The 19,212-nt window shown below is 36.4% G+C and overlaps 1 protein-coding gene across 5 annotated transcripts in view; it reads right to left on the reverse strand.

Moving 5' to 3' along the window:
* Positions 1-16,714, reverse strand: part of MCMDC2 (minichromosome maintenance domain containing 2) — a 38,252-nt gene extending 21,538 nt beyond the window's left edge. For 3 of the 5 annotated variants that reach the window (XM_054692213.1, XM_037505743.2, XM_037505759.2), the window contains exons 1-9: positions 16,606-16,714; positions 13,907-14,100; positions 13,689-13,819; positions 13,555-13,614; positions 12,188-12,383; positions 11,426-11,548; positions 10,632-10,736; positions 7,704-7,829; positions 5,446-5,683 (exon numbers count right to left, since the gene is read on the reverse strand). In XM_054692213.1, the coding sequence (XP_054548188.1) occupies positions 5,446-5,683; positions 7,704-7,829; positions 10,632-10,736; positions 11,426-11,548; positions 12,188-12,383; positions 13,555-13,614; positions 13,689-13,819; positions 13,907-14,000 (1,073 nt within the window). In that variant the 5' untranslated portion in view covers positions 14,001-14,100; positions 16,606-16,714. Of the gene's footprint in view, positions 1-5,445; positions 5,684-7,703; positions 7,830-10,631; positions 10,737-11,425; positions 11,549-12,187; positions 12,384-13,554; positions 13,615-13,688; positions 13,820-13,906; positions 14,104-16,605 lie in introns of those variants that run through there. The other 2 variants (XM_037505751.2, XM_054692212.1) reach the window with 2 other exon arrangements.
* Between the last annotated feature and the right edge of the window lie 2,498 nt (positions 16,715-19,212).

Raw genomic sequence — 19,212 nt, forward strand, 5'->3', positions numbered from 1 at the left:
ATACTTCCAATGCCAAGCCCAATGTCAAATCATGTAAATTAGAATCTTTGGGGGTAGGACACAGTGATAAATATATTTTTTTAATTATTTCAGGTGATTCTAGCATGCAGTCAGATTAAGAATCTAGTTATACAGAACAATGGTGCTCAAGCTTGGCTTCATATTGAAATCAGCTAAGGAATTTTGAAAACTATTACAAGGTCATAAAATACAAGGTAAAAATATGAAAATCAATTTTACTTTTATGTATTCACAGCAAATTTCTTTTTTTTAATTTTTTTTAAGATTTATTTTTATTTATTTCTGCATACAAGAACTGGAGTATAGGCCAGAGGTGTGGGGAGTGAGGACATTCACCAGAGACAGAGTGGGGAGAAGAACAGGTGGAGCCACTGAAATACACAGCTGACGGGAGCAGGGAGAGACAGGAGAGGTCTGCTGCAACATGTGGGTTAGCTCCCTGGCTGTGGATTGAATTCAGGCCACAGTGGTGATAGTGCTGAGACAACCCCTGTGCCACAGGCCCCGCTCACAGCAAATTTGTGAGAAATAAAATGCTATCATTTTTATAGCATCAAAAGTAGAAAATAAAAATCAACATAAAATATATGCATAATGTTAACAAAACACTGCTGAGAAACTAAGGAACTTCTAAACAAATGGAGATAAACATCAAATTCACAGTTTGGAAGATTCAATATGGTAAAATGCAAATTCCCTAAATTGACTTAAATGCAACTTAAATGCAATGACTTAAATGCACAGAAGTTAAATGCACTTCAAATCAAAATCCTTAAAGACTTTTTCTTGGGCCTCCCCAGTGGCACAGTGTTTGAGTGCTGGTTAAGTGGGAAGTTGCCCGCAGCCTCTACAGCACTGGTTCGATTCCCGGCTGCTCCCCAGCCACCGGAGGAGGGTCCCACATGGTGCGCAGACCTCTCCTGCCGCCCGCTGCTCCCCTCAGCAGTGTACTTCGGTCCTTCTGCCTGCTCTGCTCCCTGCTCTGACTCTGGTGAATTCTCTCACCCTCCCGCGCTTCTGACTGTACCCAGTGCTTGTATAAATAAATAAACAAATCTTAAAAAAAAAAAAAATAAAGGCTTTTTCTTATTTTTTTTGAGGGGGTAGGAAAGGGTGGCATTAAATATGTGGATTGTAAGCTTTATTAAGAAAATGCAAAGGGCCTAAAATAGTGAAAAAAATCTTGAAAATGAAAAAGTTGTACCACCTGATTCAAAACTTAACAATAATCAAGAAAGTGTCATGTGGCATAATTGTAAACAAATAGCCAATATAACTGAAAAGAGAGTTCAACTATATTTACACCCAGTTCAATTTTATAACAAGTTTATATCTCGGTAATTAATTTTTCAGCAATGGTAGCAAGCAATATAATGGACAAAGAAAAGTACTTTCAACAAATGATATGGAAAAATCAGACAAGTGCAAAGGAAAAGTATTAACTTTGACTCTTAACTCATACCACATACAAAAATTAACTTCAATAAGACAAAAGTTAAAAAAATGCATTAAAATGAAAACATAAAAGAGTAATATCTGTGACTCTGAGGATTACAAAGATTTTTAAATCAAACCCAGAAAACACTATAGAAGAAAGAAAATAATAAATTGAATTTCATCAAAGCTAATGAGTTTGGTCATCAAAGATACCCATAAGAAAAGAAAAATATAAACTTTAGGCTGGGAGATAACTTTCATGATACATATATGTGATGAAGGACATAGATCCAGAAAAATCCAATTTAAAAGTGAGCAGAGGACTTGTATAGATACTTCATAAAAGAAATATAAGTAGTCAATAAGCACTTGAAAAAGAGCCCAAACCACTTAGTCATCAGGGAGATGCAAATTAGAACTATAAAGAGATTATACTTCATACATACTAGAATGGATAAATTGGGAAAGACTGACCACACCAGATGTTGATAAGTATAGAAACAATTGGAACTCTTACACCATTGGTAGGAATGTAAAATGGTACAACCACTTGGAAAACTGGTAGTTATCTATAAAGTTAAATACACATTTACCTTATGACATAGCAATTCCACTATTGTACAAGAATATTTACAGTAGCCTGATTCATAATAGTCAAAACATACAAAATTTGAATAGGAGAGAAGATAAAGAAATTACGGTCTATTCCTATAATGGAATGCTGCTCATCAATAAAAACAATGAACTACTGATGCACATAACCAAGCCAATTTCAAAAAACAAAATTGTATACAGTACATGATTCCACTTATATGAAGTTCAAAAACATGAAAATTAATCTATAGTGACAGAAATCACCTGGAGGAGACAGGAATGGATTGGAAGGAGGACTGAAATAACTTTCTGGAATGATGGAAATGTTCTGTATCTATCAAACTCATTAAATTATAACTTAAGATCTGATTATTTCACCATATGCAACTTTTACCTTAAAAACAAAATAAAACAAGCTAAATCTTTCATACATACATAAACCATAGGAAAAGTCAAAGGTTCTTCAAAAACAAGAAGAGACAAAGTCCTTAAATCAATAAGAAATGAACAATAGAGGGAGAAAATTTTTGCACACAACACTAATGATAAAGGACTGATCACAAAATCTACAAAGAGCTGATGAGACTTAACAAAAACAAAGAAAATAATCCAGTCACAAAATGGGCAGAAGAGCTAAAAAGAAACTTCTCCAAAGAGGAAATACAAATGGCCAACAGACATATGAAAAAATGTTCAACATCACTTGCAATCAGGGAAATGCAAATCAAAACTACAATGAGATACCATCTCACACTAGTGAGAATGGCACATATTTAAAAAACTAGCAACAGGGCCTCCCCAGTGGCGCAGCGGTTGAGCACTGGGTTGCGAAGCTGCCCGCAGCCTCTGCAGAGCCGGTTCAATCCCCGGCCACCAGGTGAGGGTTCCACATGGCACACAGACCTCTCCTGCCGCCCACTGCTCCCTTAGCAGTGTATTTCGTCAGTCTGCCTGCTCTGCTCTCCGCTCTGACTCTGGTGAGTTCTCTCACCCTCCCGCGCTTCTGACTGTGCCCAGTGCTTGTATAAATAAATAAATGAATCTTTATTTAAAAAAACGAAAAAACTAGCAACAACAAATGTTGGCAAGGATGTGGAGAAAAAGGAACTCTCCTGCACTGCTGGTGGGAGTGCAAACCCGTCCAACCACTATGGAGAGCTGTGTGGAGATTCCTCAGTCTGCTAAAGATGGAGCTTCCATATGAACCAGCAATTCCACTCCTAGGTATTTACCCAAAGGACACAGAAACATTAATTCCAAAGAGCACCTGCATCCCTATGTTTATAGCAGCACTATTTACAATAGCTAAGCCTTGGAAACAACCCAAATGCCCAAAAATAGATGACTGGATCAAGAAGATGTGGTACATATACACCATGGAATATTACTCAGCATTCAAAAAAGATAAACACATGCAATTTGCAGCAACATGGATGGCGCTGGAAGGGATCATGCTCAGCGAAATAAGCCAGGAAGAAAAATAAAAATAATGGATGGTCTCACTCATAGCAGGAATCTAGAAAACCTAAATAAGGGACCAGGAAAAAGAATAACTATAAGAAAGAAAAAAATCAAAATCAACAAACAACTATGAACCAGAGACACACTGTGTGTGTGGGGGTGGAATGGGGAAAGGAGGGCTTGGGGTCAAAATAAGGGGGTTGCAATTGTTTGGGGACTATAAAAATAAAATTTTTTAAAAAAAGAAATGAACAACAGAAAAATGGACAACAGTCAAGAATAGGAGGTTCATAAGAAAAATAACAAGAGCTTAAAAAGCTCAAATTATGCTAAAACTCACTTCCAATTAAAGAAATGTAAATTAAAATATTATTTTCCACCCATCAAATGGCAAAATTTCGAAGTTTTTATGATACCTAGTGTCTGTGAGGCTGCGAGGAAATAAATACTCTTATGCTTATTAGTGGAAGAATAAATTTGTGCAATCTGGAGCAGTTAGCACCATCTTTACATTGCAATTTAATTTTGGTAAAAACATCTGTCCAATTAAGTTAATTTGAATTTGAATTTTTCAATTTTATTTTTAAGATTTATTTATTTATGCATACAAGAGCTGGGGTACAGGCCAGAGATGCGGGGGGTGAGAGGATTCACCAGAGACAGAGTGGGGAACAGAACAGGCAGATTGACAGAAGTACACTGCTGCGGGGAGCAGCAGGCGAGTCAGGAGACGTCTGCTGTGCCATGTGGGTTGCTCCCTGTCAGGCTGGGGATCAAACTCGTGCTGCAGAGGCTGTGGACAGCTTAATAGGTTGCGTCTTAACCCCTTGCACCACCAGGGAGGCCCTGAATTTTTCAATTTTAAATTCATTCTATAAATTTGTTTTGGCTTTAGAATTGCATACAAGATATTTACATAAGAATCTTAAACCTAATTTTGTGAACATTTAAGGAACTGTTTAAAAAAAGGTACACATGGGAGAGACAATGTAGGGAGACATGTGAAGAAAAAGGTCACAATTGCTTCTCAGCTTTGGACATAGGAGACTTGGAGAAGTTCTCTGGAGTCTAGTCCTATAGAGACATTTAGAAGAGATGTGGGTGAGAGACATATGGGGAGGCTGACAATGGCAGCCATTATCTTGAGTTGGACTTTGATTTTGTTAATTTTGTCCCAGACTTGCCCGGCCCCTTTTCCCTCTTCTTATGGTTCCCTACAAAACGGTACCTTAGATTTGTGGCATGTTTTTGAACCTCAGTGGCTCTAATTTGGGCCAACCCTCTTTGGCTGGGCATTTACCCACAAGGGGATGGATAATTTTGGTTGTTTCATTGGGAAAATATCATTCTTTCTCTTCTTCTCTTTCTATATACACTAATCCTACTAAAGTACTTTCAAATAAATAAATAAAGGTACCTGCTAGTGGGGAGCTCCAAAATGCTAAAAAGAGGTTCATTCCAAGGTTAAGGTGACAACCCCCCAAAATGCAATTTGAAACTTTGCCTTATTTGGGTACAGTGAGTCAATATTGAATTGATCAATTTTGAAGAAAAATAAGAAAATGGCTTGTGGCTTTTGCATAGGGGTGGAGAGGGAGGGTTATTTAAAAATGAAAACAGTACAAAAGCAGAATGCTGAGCCAGGAAATGGGGAAAAGGAAGCCTGAAAAGGATGCAATTATTTGAAAAGATCTGAGTGGTGAAATAGGATGAAACTTTAAGTAGCCAGATTCTCAAAATACTGAAAGCAAAATATTCCATTTTTCAATTAATGCCTTAAAAAGTTTTAAACTCAAATGATAAGTTTATTTGTTATATATTATAATGCTCAGGTAAATTCTAAATATTCATCTTGTGATAATAATCATAGAGAGAGTTTATGCAAATCTGTGACCAATTTATAATTCTAAAATTTCATGTCACATATTTTACCTTTCCACAAGTAGAGTATCACTTGTTATAATCAAAATATCCAGGCAATTTTCCAGTTCTTTGTTACGGTCACTTGTCTGTACTAGACTCATCAGCAAACAGAGCTTGAGCAAATTGTAAGTCCCAGGAGGAACAATTTGTGATGCAAAGATATTGGCAAGTATTGCTGTAAATTTCCAGCAAGAGCTGGATGTCAAAGAGAGGAGACATCTGAAATTGTCACTAATTCCTGAAGGAACTGAAAAGAAATTTTAACACAGATATTACAACAAGAAAATTACATTATATTCAATTCCATTTATCTAAAATATTATCAAATTATAGTTCTCTCAATGATGCCATATTCAAATTCTTATAATGATAGTAAATTATAATTGGAAGTTACTCTGTTATATCATTCTATACCAGCAAATGTAATAAAAAGGAACAGTCACCCCATGTAACCACATAGATTAGTTGTGAATTATAGGCAAATCCTTCATTATTCTCCTTTTGACACCTAGGCGAAGAAAGTCAAATCATGGGACTCCTGTGTTTCAGTGTTTACTTGTATATTTTTGTGTTTGAAACAATATCACCTTTAGTGAGGACTGAAATGCCAAATGGGAAATGTTTGAATGTTGCTATTAACAAAATATTAATAATATACTACTTTGAAAACTCTGTACTGTTCTATACTGGAAAATTCTAGATCTTCCCCACCCTTCTCTACTCTTACCCTTTCTTCAATTCCTGCAAGTGATGGCTGATTTAATCCAACTGATCAGTTTAAACAAATATGTATGTGTTAGCTAGTCCCGTTCTTCTTTCTCTTATGCTGCTCTCAGAGATCAAGGACTTCCACTCATCCAGGAATGGTAAGGGAGGCCACTTTAATTGCAGTGTAGTTCTTGCCCCATTTGAGTGGTTTAATCTGCTTAATTTTGGAATTCAGCATGAGAAAGCACACTTATCCATCTACTCATGTTCTGTTACCAAATCAACACATCTTGAAATACTTCACAGCAGAAAATATTTAAAAGATCACTAAAATGTCTTTGTCCATTAGTGCTTTCTTCAACATTTTAATTTTTACAAGAATTTTTTCTCTTCAAGGTAAGCAGAGGTATCTAGAATCTTGGTGGTGGTGGCGGGGATAGGGTTTTGAGGTATCAAGAATTATCTGACACTAACTGAGCTGCTGTTGCTAAACCATCATACCACAATGTGAAACTAGAACCAAGTAATAAAAAAGCTTGCAAGTTTTTCTATAACCATACATTTTTTGGTCTTTCTTGATAAAATATTACATCTGAATGTATGGTATTTGACCCAAGTCTTTTTTTTTTTAAAGATTTATTTTATTTATACAAGAACCGGGGTACAGGCCAGACGCGCAGGAGGGTGAGCGGATTCACCAGAGACAGAGTGGGAAACAGAACAGGCAGACTGACTGAAATACACTGCTGAGGGGAGCAGCGGGCAAGACAGGAGAGGTCTCCACGTCATGTGGGTTGCTCCGAGGCTGGCGGGGATCAAACCGGCACTGAAGAGGCTGTGGACAGCTTCACAGCGCTGCGCTCAACCGCCTGTGCCACCAGGGAGGCCCATTTACCCAAGTCTTGATAAATAATTAAATTCAACCTGGTCTTCTATTTTTGCAGATGGTTATCTAGGGAATCCAACAAATCTAAATCTATTAAAGATTTAACTAGCCTTTCCGATATTTAGATATTTATGAGCCAAGTTAAAAGAAAAAGTCTGCTCTTTACTTTAGTTTATTGATGCTTAATCATATTGGAATTGTTAAAGGAAATTGCGAAACAGATAATATTTTGGCACTATCTACCTTTCTCTTTTCTCTTATTTCTTCATTGGTTCAGAACTCAGATGAGGAAAACAATGTCATTTTATTGGGTTCTCCTTCTCAAGTCACAACAGTTTTCAGATTGTTTTAGCTAGAAAATAAACAGTAGTATGGAAAGACCTGTTGGCTAATCTCTAACTCTTAGCATCCTAAAACATTTTCCTCATTGCTAATTACAGAAAATCAAAGTAGAGTTTAGTCAAAATAAAGGAATCCCTCCTGTGGGCAAGGTAAGTATTATCTGAAATTGATTAGTTAATATGGGACTTAAGAATAGGAACTTTGCTCTCCTGATTACAATCGTACAACTTCTTAGAAGAGTGCTAAGCACATAGGTAACTAACACTTATTTTCTAAACACATGTATTTAAATTTAAATATTAGCTAATATATGATACTAATATTTCCTTACCCTTTGGATTGCAAAAAGTGATACTGTTTGCTTCTATACAGATAGCAGTTTGTGAGGTTTTCACATAGGTTGGAATTCCAATGATTTTATACTCATTTCCTATATCCATTTTATTCACTGATTCATCTAAATTATTACACACAGAAGAAACAGTAGTTGAGTTAGTAATAAAATATTTACTTTTTTTAGTATAAGATCCACATAGACTGGAACTATTATATAAATTGAGGCAATTTTATTGCTGTTAAAATTTGATACTTATATGTAATAAGTTAACTTCAAGAAGCATGTGACATAACAAGCAGATAATCTCCCATACTATAACTAAAAGAAAAATAAAACCATTTTATAGAAGTTGAAATACCTTTGCATTAAATGACAAGAAGTGTTAATAATAAAAATTACCTTATAAAGTAATAATTTTAGTCGGGAAGAAAACAATTTGTAAAGGTATTATTCATTGTCTACGATAAAGACTATGTACTTTTTTTAAAAAAAGATTTATTTATACAAGAACTGGGGTACAGGCCAGAGGTGTGGGAGGGTAAGAGAATTCACCAGAGACAGAGCAGGGAGCAGAACAGGCAGACGGACCGAAAACACTACTGAAGGGAGCAGTGGGAGCGACAAGAGAGGTCTGCCACACCATGTGGGTATCTCCCTGGCCTGCTGCGAATCGTACCGTGCTGCAGAGGCGGACAGCTTCACAGTGCTGTGCTCAACCCACTGCACCACCAGGGAGGCCCCCAAGACTATGTACTTTTACACACATAATTTAATCATAAATTTTAAGACAAATATTGCTATCCCCACTTGTATATATGAAGACATCAAGAAGTTAAATGACTTGTACAAATCTAAATGGTAAAGAGCAGAATTCAAATTCACATCTAGACCTGCGTATCTCAAAAGTCTACCTTCTTACACTATAACTAGGTTCCCTCTCACCCACAGACTGGATAAAGTTTTTGCTCAAGTTCAAAGTTTATTTTAAAACATACATAGAAATTCTTGATCCTTCACTACACAGAAGTTGGGTGGTTGTAAAGCTATGAAAGGTTTACAAGAACATGGATTAACTTCTCTCTGTGAAGATCACAGTGATTGCCACTGTTTTTGTCTCTCTCTCTCACTGGCTTTCTTTTTTTTTTTTTTTTTTTTTTAAAGCCAGAGAGCATACTGATGACCCTACACATCTGAAAGGGAAGAATTAAGCTCAAGAATTAAAAAAATAAAAACAAATATAAAAACCCAAAGCCAAGAATCCAGGATAAATTCTCCTTTGTAGAACTGGTTCTCTCATGCATACGTCTCTCTCAAAAGCCTTGCCTGTTTCAACTATTATAAAACAACAACAACCAACCAACTAAATAACAAAAAGCAACTCAAAGATACAGAATGAACGACAAGGGGAAAATAAAAACAGAAACTATTATCTCTTTAAACAGTTTTTCAATTGTGGGCCTTCCTGGTGGCCTTAGGGCTAAGTCTCAGCGCTATTATCACGATGGCCTGAGTTTGATCCCCCGGCCAGGGGTCTAACCCACATGTGGCACAGCAGACCTCACCTGTAATATCCGCTGCTCCCTTTAGCAGTGTATTTCAGTAATTTCTCCTGTTCTGCTCTCGACTCTGTCTCTGGTGAATCCTTTCACCACCCCCACCTCCGCACCTCTGGCCTACACCCCAGCTCCTTCACATACAAACACACACACACACACACACACACACACACACACGAAAGTTTTTCAGCTGCTTATGGGATCTCAGAGTTTGGCTGATGTGTCCTGAGGGCAAGGAACAGCCAAAAGGTAGGCAATGAGACTGGGAAATCTGGGTATCTTTTCTGATGTCAACCTCAAAAGATCTACTTTCATTCATTTAAATTTTAAAAATTTAGTTGAGTTCTATGTAAAAGTTTATTAAAATAAATTGTTTTCTACTAAAATATAAGTTGGATAGCCACTTCTATTTCTATATTGTAATATATGTTTTGTATATAGTATATTATATAATGAAGTAGTTAAAAGCATAGACTCTGAACCTAGATTACCTTGGTTTGAATTCAGGCTTTTTCACTTACTAGCTGTATAACCTTGGACAAGTTACTTAACTTCTCTGTCTCATTTTCCACATTGTAAAATATATATAATATTAGAACCTATAGGGTTGTTGTGACAAAATGAGTTAGTGTATGTAACAATGCCTGGTATATAGTTTTTGATATATAAAAATAACTTTTATCCTTTGGGCTTACCAGCATGCCTCATCTTTGTGGTGCCAGGATGAAGAGTATTCTTGTTTGAATCTCTATTTTCCTAACTCTTGAGTTTTCTATATATGATTGACACCAAAGATCTCTCTCTCTGAACAGTTTGATTTCTCCATTTTTAGCCCAAGAATAAACACTAAGCCACATTCTCATTTTCATAATGAGCCTTCTGAAGGAAGACTCAAATTCCTTCCTAATAATTTCTTCCTGGCACCTACTGATAGGCCATTACCCAGCAGTTCTCGACAGTAATCACAGTCGATGTTCGCTCATTTATGTAACAAATATTATTGAGTTATTACTAAGTGCAACAAAAATGAAGTCCCCACCCTCATAAATCTTATATTCTAAAATGATAACTCCAAACTTTACATAAGATACACACATAGAATAATGGGAGATCATTATTACAAATAACTGTGACCCAGGGAATTAGCAGTGCTTGGAACAAAGCAGGTTCTAATATCTTTTTAAGAGAAGAAGGTTGTATGACCAGATGAATAATTGATACATTAGCTAATATGACTCTTAAGATACTCAAGAATAAGATTTATGATACTTAAGCTATAAAAGTATCATTTATAATATATAAGTACAAACATATTAATTACATAGCTTATAGCAATTTGCTTTGAGTTTAAACAAAATTTACTTACCTCTTAGGAAAATTGTAAGAGATTGAAACCTAAATGGCTGGTTGTTAGAATATCCCTGAAAAGCATGAAGTGCATTTGTGGCAATTACTTCAACTATCTGTTTATCTTAAAACAAAGAGTGAAAAATAATTGTTATTAGAATATATATTCAATTTAATTTCTACATTAAAATGCTGAATATCACTTTAAAAATTACAATTATAGGGGTCTCCCTGGTGGCGCAAGGGGTTAAGTGTCAGCACTATGAAGTAATCCATAGCTACTGAAGCAGGAGTTCAATCCCAGGCCAGGGAGGTGACCCACATGGCGCAGCAGACCTCTCCTGTCTCGCCCACTACTCTCCTTAGCAGTGTATTTCAGTAGATCCACCCGTTCTGCTCCCCACTCTGTCTCTGGTGAATCCTCTCACCCTCTGCACCTCTGGCCTGTACCCCAGTTCTTGTATGCATAAATAAATAAATCTTTTTTTTCTTAAAGATTTATTTATTTATTTTTTATTTATACAAGCACTGGGTACAGTCAGAAGAGCAGGAAGGTGAGAGAATTCACCAGAGCCAGAGTGGGAAACAGAACAGGCAGACTGACGAAATACACTGCTGAGGGGAGCAGCGGGCACAGCAGGAGAGGTCTGTGCGCCATGTGGGACCCTCGCCAGTGGCTGGGGATCGAACTGGTGCTGCAGAGTCTGCGGGCAGCTTCGCAGCCCAGCGCTCAACCTATGTGCCACCGGGGAGGCCCAATAAATAAATCTTTAGAAAAAAATTATAATTATAAAATGTAAATGCATTTTTTACCACCAAGTACTCTAAATTTCCTGTCTTCCTGAAGTGAAGATGCACAAAGATCACACAAAAAGTCATTTCTTATTGTTGCAGATTCTGTAGCACCAGGCACATGCACTCTTATATACTGAAATCCTGAAAGAAAAGAGGTGAGCTATGTTCGCTTTCAGATTTAGCTGTCCATTTCCAATACTTTAAACTAACTTAATTCAAAGGATAATTAATTCAATTTTGCATGTGTGTTCAGACTAGTTCAATTAAGTATTATTGCATGGCTATTTCTTGCCAGGCACTGTACTAAAGCACTGGTAATATACATGATTAAACACATAATTTCAATAGGTAGCAATAAGAAACAGATGATTTCAATAAGCAGTTTCACTCATAGCATGTTTTGAGAGAAGAGAGAGGCATCCAATTGAATGAGAGGTGGAGATGAATGAAAAAGATATCCTGGAGAAGGACTGAACCAAAATTAAGTCAAAGGGTTGAGAAAGGAAATTATATGGAAGGAAAACAGGTGAATAGCCATTAAACAATATGTGAGAAGCAAGTACTTCAACAAAACAAGAGCACTTGTCATGTTGAAGGGGAGAAGATAGGGAGAAAGAATATGTTTCAAAATTATGCTAAGTAAATTTAGACACATTAAGGGGTACAAATTTTATTTTCCTCCTTCTAGATTTGGTGAATGTTTCATAACTAATTGTAAATATGATTTAGGATTAAGCAGTAAATTGCATGATATTTTGATTTTTACATTTTAGTAGTTACCTTTTGAAAGAGGGCATGCTTCATCTGAACAAAGAAATCTTGCACCTTGTGTATACTTGGTTACAGTTGTCATTGCAATCACAATTCCTTGCATCATATAAAATCTTTGAGATGTATAATCAAGTGGAAACTCACAAAGATCAAGACTATAACTTGGCAGAGGAGGTAAATGTGTTAACTTCAGTACTATATTAATCTAATAAGAACATAAAAATGGTATTAGAAAAATTGCAGATCCAACTGGAGTTGTATTATAATACAGTAAATAAAAAGTACACAATTTGTTAAAGTTATTAGCAACTAAGAATTTAAACATAGGAGAGATTTAAGTTCAAAATTAAAGAAGCAAAACTTTTATAACCTTCCAATTAAAAATATCTTTATGAATTCATTATTTTTCCTTAAAAATACACGTTTACTGGTTACACCACTGAAAGACTTACAGAACAATGACAGCACAATAGCAATGAATACTTAAAGCATCCAGATTATGATGTTGAAATATAATTTCTCACTAAAAGAATCCAAGACTGCTTAGGGGAGATAGGTGACTACAGTTCTGGGGCAGAAAAAATACCAGATGGACCTGGTGCATTTCAATGTGCCTTAAACCAAGGGAGCTATGAAAAACTAATGAGATATGTCAAAAGAACAAATGAGCACAATTTAAGGGACTCCCAAAGACCAAAAATAGGACAATACTAGAAGCATCAAAAAGAATGACAGATTCATTGATCCATATTAGAAACATTTAAAAAATCATGAGTTCTTCATTATTAAAGTAAAGAAAGGGGCCTCCCTGGTGGTGCAGGGGTTAAAGACAGCATTACCAAGCTATCGCCAGCCATTGCAGCAGAAGCTAACCCACAAGGTGCAGCAGACCACTCCAGGTTTGCTGGCTCCTCCCCTCAGCAGTGTATTTCAGTAGACCTGCCTGTTCTGCTCCCTACTTCCTTTGGTGAATCCTCTCACCCTCTGCATCTCTGGCTTACACCTCAGTTCTTGTATGCATAAATAAAGAAATCTTAAAAAAAAAAAAAGGAAAATAAAAACCAAAAAGAAAATATGGATCATCACTGAAGTCTGCTAATTTTTCACTCATTACTTTCCAAGAATTTATGCTAGCTCTATGGAGATTCATTATATAATTCTCTTTATTTGGTGGCAATTTGAAATGATTTATTATAAAAATATTTAATGTTACAGTAATACACAAAGTAAAGATGTATGTGTAAGAATTTCACTGAACTTAGAAAAAATGCAATAATTTTTTAATAAACAAAAAGCTTATGAATATAAAAATATCTATTTACAAGTGACCTTTAAAGTGTTATACATCAAATTTGTTAAATTTAATAAGAACTTACTTGAGTTTCGGTCTGTAATTGTCCAATTAATGAGAGAGTCTTAACAGCAATAAAACAGACCTGTAATTTTAAACGAACCAAAAAGTTACCAGAAAAGTCCATTTGGCATAAAATTATTTCTTTCTTTAACTTACTGATTGAAAAACTTGAGCAGCTTTTAAAGGCTGGTGTAAAATATGATTTCCAAGTTCAGCATCTAATTCAACAACATCAGAAGGACTTATTAAAATACTGAATCGATAGACAGCAAAACTTTGTTTTGAATCTGTTAAAATAAACAAATATAAAATGATGATAGTTACATACAGGGATTTATTTTAAAGTTTCTAGAAGTCACCTTTGCTGAACATACCATTGTAGTACTTGCAATCATCTATAAATTTTTGGAGGCCTCCACTTCTGTCAAGATAGATAAGAGCTGCCTCTTTCATTTTCAGATTTGACATTTTCTCTGAGTTAAAGCTTCTTCTCTATCACTAATTAATTAAACCACAGTTGCAGGTAAAATTTCACAGATGGTGAAATTCATGGAAAAGATGAGAAAACCTAGAAATAAAATAAATTTACAATTGAATACCTCCAAAAAATTTTACAAGCTCATAACTTAAAATTGAGAGTAAACAAAATGAGGCAAAATGTTTTTAAAACTTTCTACCCAAAGGGAAACAAAATTTTTCTTTTTCTTTTTAAATAACATTTTTTATTAACATAGGTTTCGAGAATCTCCATATGACTGCAAATTTAAGAAGAGGAGCTTCAAGTATCTCCCTAAAGAGTAAGTATTCCAAAAAAGGCTTGTTGAAATATATATTGGATGATGAGGCAGGAGGTGTTTAAAAACTGAAAGTGAAAAAAAAAATTTAAAAAAGAAAACCTGAAACTTAAAATTGTTTCATAAATTCAGTGTAAGTAACAAAGTTAACTAACCTGAAAAATCTGAGAATTTAGTTCTATACCCATTTTCTAATTGCTATAGGGAAATTACTTGACCTCTCCTTGGTACTTTCTTAGTACTTCTGTATTCATTTATATACCTATAATCCTTTTACATTAGTCATTTTCATCTGTAAAAATTGAAGGGGTTGAAGGCCTATTTTTTTGGTTTGAATATTCAGGATAATATAGTGTCTATTGCTCAGAAAGAATATAGTGAGGGATGAAAGATATATTAAAAATTACAATACAAATTAAGGTGCTATGTAAAGAACACTAATGTACTAAGGAGCACAGAAGGAACACTATATATAACATAACTCACTATTGGGGTCATCTTTGTGTAGAAGTGACATTATTTTCTATTGCTTTTTAGATATTTTGATAGAGAAGTGGTAAATTCTACTTTAAAAGTTACATTTAATAGTTAAGATTTCACTAACAGGAGGAGAGGTGAAGAGGAGATAGTTTTCCAAACATAGGGGAATTCTCCATTTCCCAATTTTCAGACCTACACTAATGCACCCATAACCCTACTACTTAGAGTTCAGATAACTTTCCAAAGAAAAGTCATTGAGTTTGTCCTTTTCTCTATTATTTATGGGGGATGCTTCAGAGTTTCTCTGTGGCCATAACCACAATGATCTTAAAGTATGTGTTGGATTTGGAAAATAACGTCTGTATTTCATTAGAACATAAGGTTTGCGGAAAGGTGGGAGAATAGTGGGGGGAGGAACTATTAACAATGAAATGGTTGGGTGAGATTCAGCCAGATTATGAAGTTGATGGTGATCTTATAGTCAAAGGAAAGTGATCAAAGTTGTTTTTAACAGGGGAAGAAAATGATCACATTTTTATTTTGGAAAGCAATACCTCTCATCAGTGTGGAAAACCGGTTAGAATAGAGGAATAGTCAGTCAATAATCAGTTTCTAGCTGTTGGAATAGTGCTAAGAGATGAATAGCCCAGTCTAGAGCATTAGGATGGAATGAAATGGATGAGATGGATTCTAGACAATTCAAGGTTTCCCCCCTGGACTTGATGTAAAGCATGTTATTACCGGGAAGAGAGTGGTCAAAAGGATAAGCGGTCTCTTATTTACTGTCTCTTTTGCTGTGCAGAAGCTCTTTAATTTGATGTTGTCCCAGCTGTTTATCTTTGCCTTCACTATTACTGCTTTGGATGATGTGTCCACAAAGATGTCTTTGAGGTGTATGTCATGTAGTGTTTCACCTGTATTTCCTTCTATATATTTTATGGTTTCAGGTCTTATGTCTAGTTCTTTAATCCATTTGAGTTGGTTTTTGACCAGGAAAAAGACTAATTATAATAAAGTAAAAATCAAAATCAAGAAGCAACTATAAAACAGAAACACACTGGGGGGAGGGGAGGGAGGAGGGATCAGTGTCAAAATAAGGGGGGTGAGAATTGTGTGGAGAATATAACCAAGATGAAAATGCATACATTGTGCAAAAATGAAAACTGATGCAAAAAATACACAAAATTTTAAAAATTAAAAAATAAAAAGGCAAAAAAAAAAAAGAAAGTGGGTTTTCAGTGTGGGTATGGGCGGCTGATACTGCACTAATGGAAATATGGAACACAGAGGGAAGAGTAAGGAAATTATAAGGAAAAGTTCATGTGTGATATTCTAAGTTTGACGGGCTCTTGGGCCACTGACAGACATAAACACTACGCTGACGTAAACCAGAGCTCGGGTTTCAGTAGTAAGAAATGACAGAAAAAGCTCAGGGTATCATCTGTGTAAAGCAGAGGGAGCTGAGGCATTTTTTCAAGGAGGGCAGTGAGGATAAAAAGTTATGGAAGTCTGTGTATAAGCAATAAATAAGCGAATGGGGATAAAGTTCTATAAGTCTTTCCACAATCTAAAGAACCCAAGTGTTGGTTCACTTGAACAGGCGCGTGTCGTCTTCCTCCTTGCGGCCTCGGCAGGAAGACGCCTCACACTGAAGCAGATGAAAGTAGAGCCTGCCTCACACCCACGCGCCCAGGGGCTCTCCCACCCCAGCAGGAACCTCCAGACACCCAGAACCCCAGCCCAGGTGAACGTTACACCCACGCCTGACCCCACCAGCTTGGCCAGCCACATGGAAGTACCTTGAGGTGGGGAACCAACGAGGGCTCCTTCGGCGGCGCTACAGCAGCCCTGGCTTCACTGCCGAGGGGGCTGCTGGGATTCAGGGGCAACCCAGTCGCCATAGCAACTAGTCCTCCACTCCCTGTAATTTATTCACTATTGCTCCCTCCCGCCCTGCGAGGAAAAGAGGAGATGGGAAGATAGAAACCTTTGATTTTCATTGTTATCATAAGCCAACGGTGTCCATGGTTGTTAAAAACTTACTAAAAATTCTTCTAGTGGGAATGGAAACGTGGTCGTCTATTTTGTACATCATTCTGGGACTACCTCAAAGGACAAAATAAAGTTATGACCCAACAATTCCAGCTCCACATTATCTAATATACATCGCTAATTGAGAGAATTTAGAACATATTCAAAAAGTGGAAATTGATAAATGATAAATAAAATGTGCTATATTTTTCCATACAATGGAATATGACTTGATTCTAAAAAAGATGAAGTACCAACGTATACTATCACATGGGTTAATCTTGAACACACAGACTCAGAAAGGCAAAAGGTGTATGCTTTTATTTACATGAAATGTCTGTAACAGGCACATCCATCCATATAGAGAGAAAATACATCCGTGGTTGCCTAGGGGTTTAGGGGAAATGAGAGTGACCACTAACAGGTATGAGTTTCTTTTCTTTTTTTTTTTTTAAATGTTTTTTTTAATAGAGGCATGTTTTATTTATTTATTTGTTTGTTTGTTTATACAAGCACTGGGTACAGTCAGAAGCGCGGGAGGGTGAGAGAATTCACCAGAGCCAGAGCGGGGAGCAGAGCAGGCAGAAGGACCGAAGTACACTGCTGAGGGGAGTGGCGGGCGGCAGGAGAGGTCTGCGCGCCATGTGGGACCCTCCTCTGGTGACCGGGGAGCAGCCGGGGATCGAACCGGCGCGGCAGAGGCCGCGGGCAGCTTCGCAACCCAGCGCTCAACCGCTGCGCCACCGGGGAAGCCCAGGTATGAGTTTCTTTTGCTTAAAAAAAAAAAAAAAACTGTGATAAAATATACCGCATTTTAATCATTTTTGTGTATAGTTCAGTGGGATAAGTACATTCAAATTGTGCAATTCACCACCATCCATGAACTTAACTACCCTTTCTCCCCTGTCTATTCCTCCCCTACTATTAGAACCTAGCAATCATAGTTCTAGTTTCTGTCTCCAGGAATCGGACTACTCTAGGTAACTTATATTACCTTATATAATTGCAATCATACATTATTAGTCCTTTTGTGACTGGCGCTTTTCACTTAAAAAAAAAAGTCTTCAAGTTTCATCCGTGTTTAGTGTGTCAAAATTTTCTTCTCTTTTAAGGCTGAATAATATTCCATTGTATGCATACCCCACATTTTATCATTTATACAGGGTTTGTTTCTGAGATGATGAGTGTGTTCTAAAATTGATTGTGATGATAATTGCACAACTTTGAATAAACTAAAAGAGCCAGTGAACTGTACTCTTTAAGTGAGTAAAAATTGTATGATATGCGAATTAAATCTCAATAAAGCCCAATAATTCCCCCAAATCCCCCCTGGGGAGAAAAAAAATCACTGAACTTAAAACCTGTGGTGGCTCGTCCTCCATTAGCATTACTCAGTACAGTTATCAATCCTGCTGTATTGCATAGAGATTTCCATTCTGTTCCTTTGATCTATTTGTCTATTCTTTTGCAAATACCACATTATCTTAACTACTGTAACTTTACAGTAAGTCGAGTTACATAGTATCAGTCCTACAACTTTGTTTTTTCTATGTTGGTTATTCTGGGTCTTTAGTCTTTACATATAATCTTTAGAATCATTTTGTTGATATCCACAAAATAATTTGCTGAGTTTTTGATTGGAATTGCATTAAATATATAGATAAAATTGGACAATACTTTCTTCCTATCCATGAATATGTAGTATCCTTTCATACTTGATTTCTTTCATCAGTTATAGTTTTCCTCATATAGATCTTATACAATATTGCTAGATTCATACCTAAGTTTTTTTTTTTGATACTGATGTAAATGGTAGTTTTTAATTTCAATTCACTTGTTCATTGTTGCAATATAAGAAAGTGATTGACTTTAATATATTTATCCTAGTAGCCTGTAATTTTGCTACAATCACTTCTTCCAGGACTTTGTTGATACAATTAGATTTTCCATATAAATGATGTCATCTGCAAACAAAGAATTTTATTTTTTCCTTCCTTTATTTTTTCCAATCTGTATATCTTTCCTTATAGGTAGTACATTTGTAACAGGGTGGTCCTCAGGAAGGGGGGAGGTTCCAGGTTTCCTGCCCCACCCAAAGGAGGGTGGAACTGAGCAGGGAGAAGAAGCTGCCGAAGAGACTGAGGAAGGAAGGAAGCAGGATGTAGAGCCAGAAGGAGACCTGGAGGAGACACATGGAGCTGAGAGACATGTGAAGAAACTGTGCTTGCCTTTTGGTCGTGGACTGGTTGAAACAGATGTTGGTGAGACCCATGGGGAGGATAACCACGGCAGCTTTCACCTTGATTTTGATTTTGCTCTTTTCCTCCCAGACTTATCTGGTTGTTTCTGATCCTTTTCTGTGGGTTCCCACTGAA

The sequence above is a fragment of the Talpa occidentalis genome, unplaced genomic scaffold (assembly GCF_014898055.3).
Source record: "Talpa occidentalis isolate TD23 unplaced genomic scaffold, MPIMG_talOcc4v2.1, whole genome shotgun sequence".
NCBI classification, from domain to species: Eukaryota; Metazoa; Chordata; class Mammalia; order Eulipotyphla; family Talpidae; genus Talpa; species Talpa occidentalis.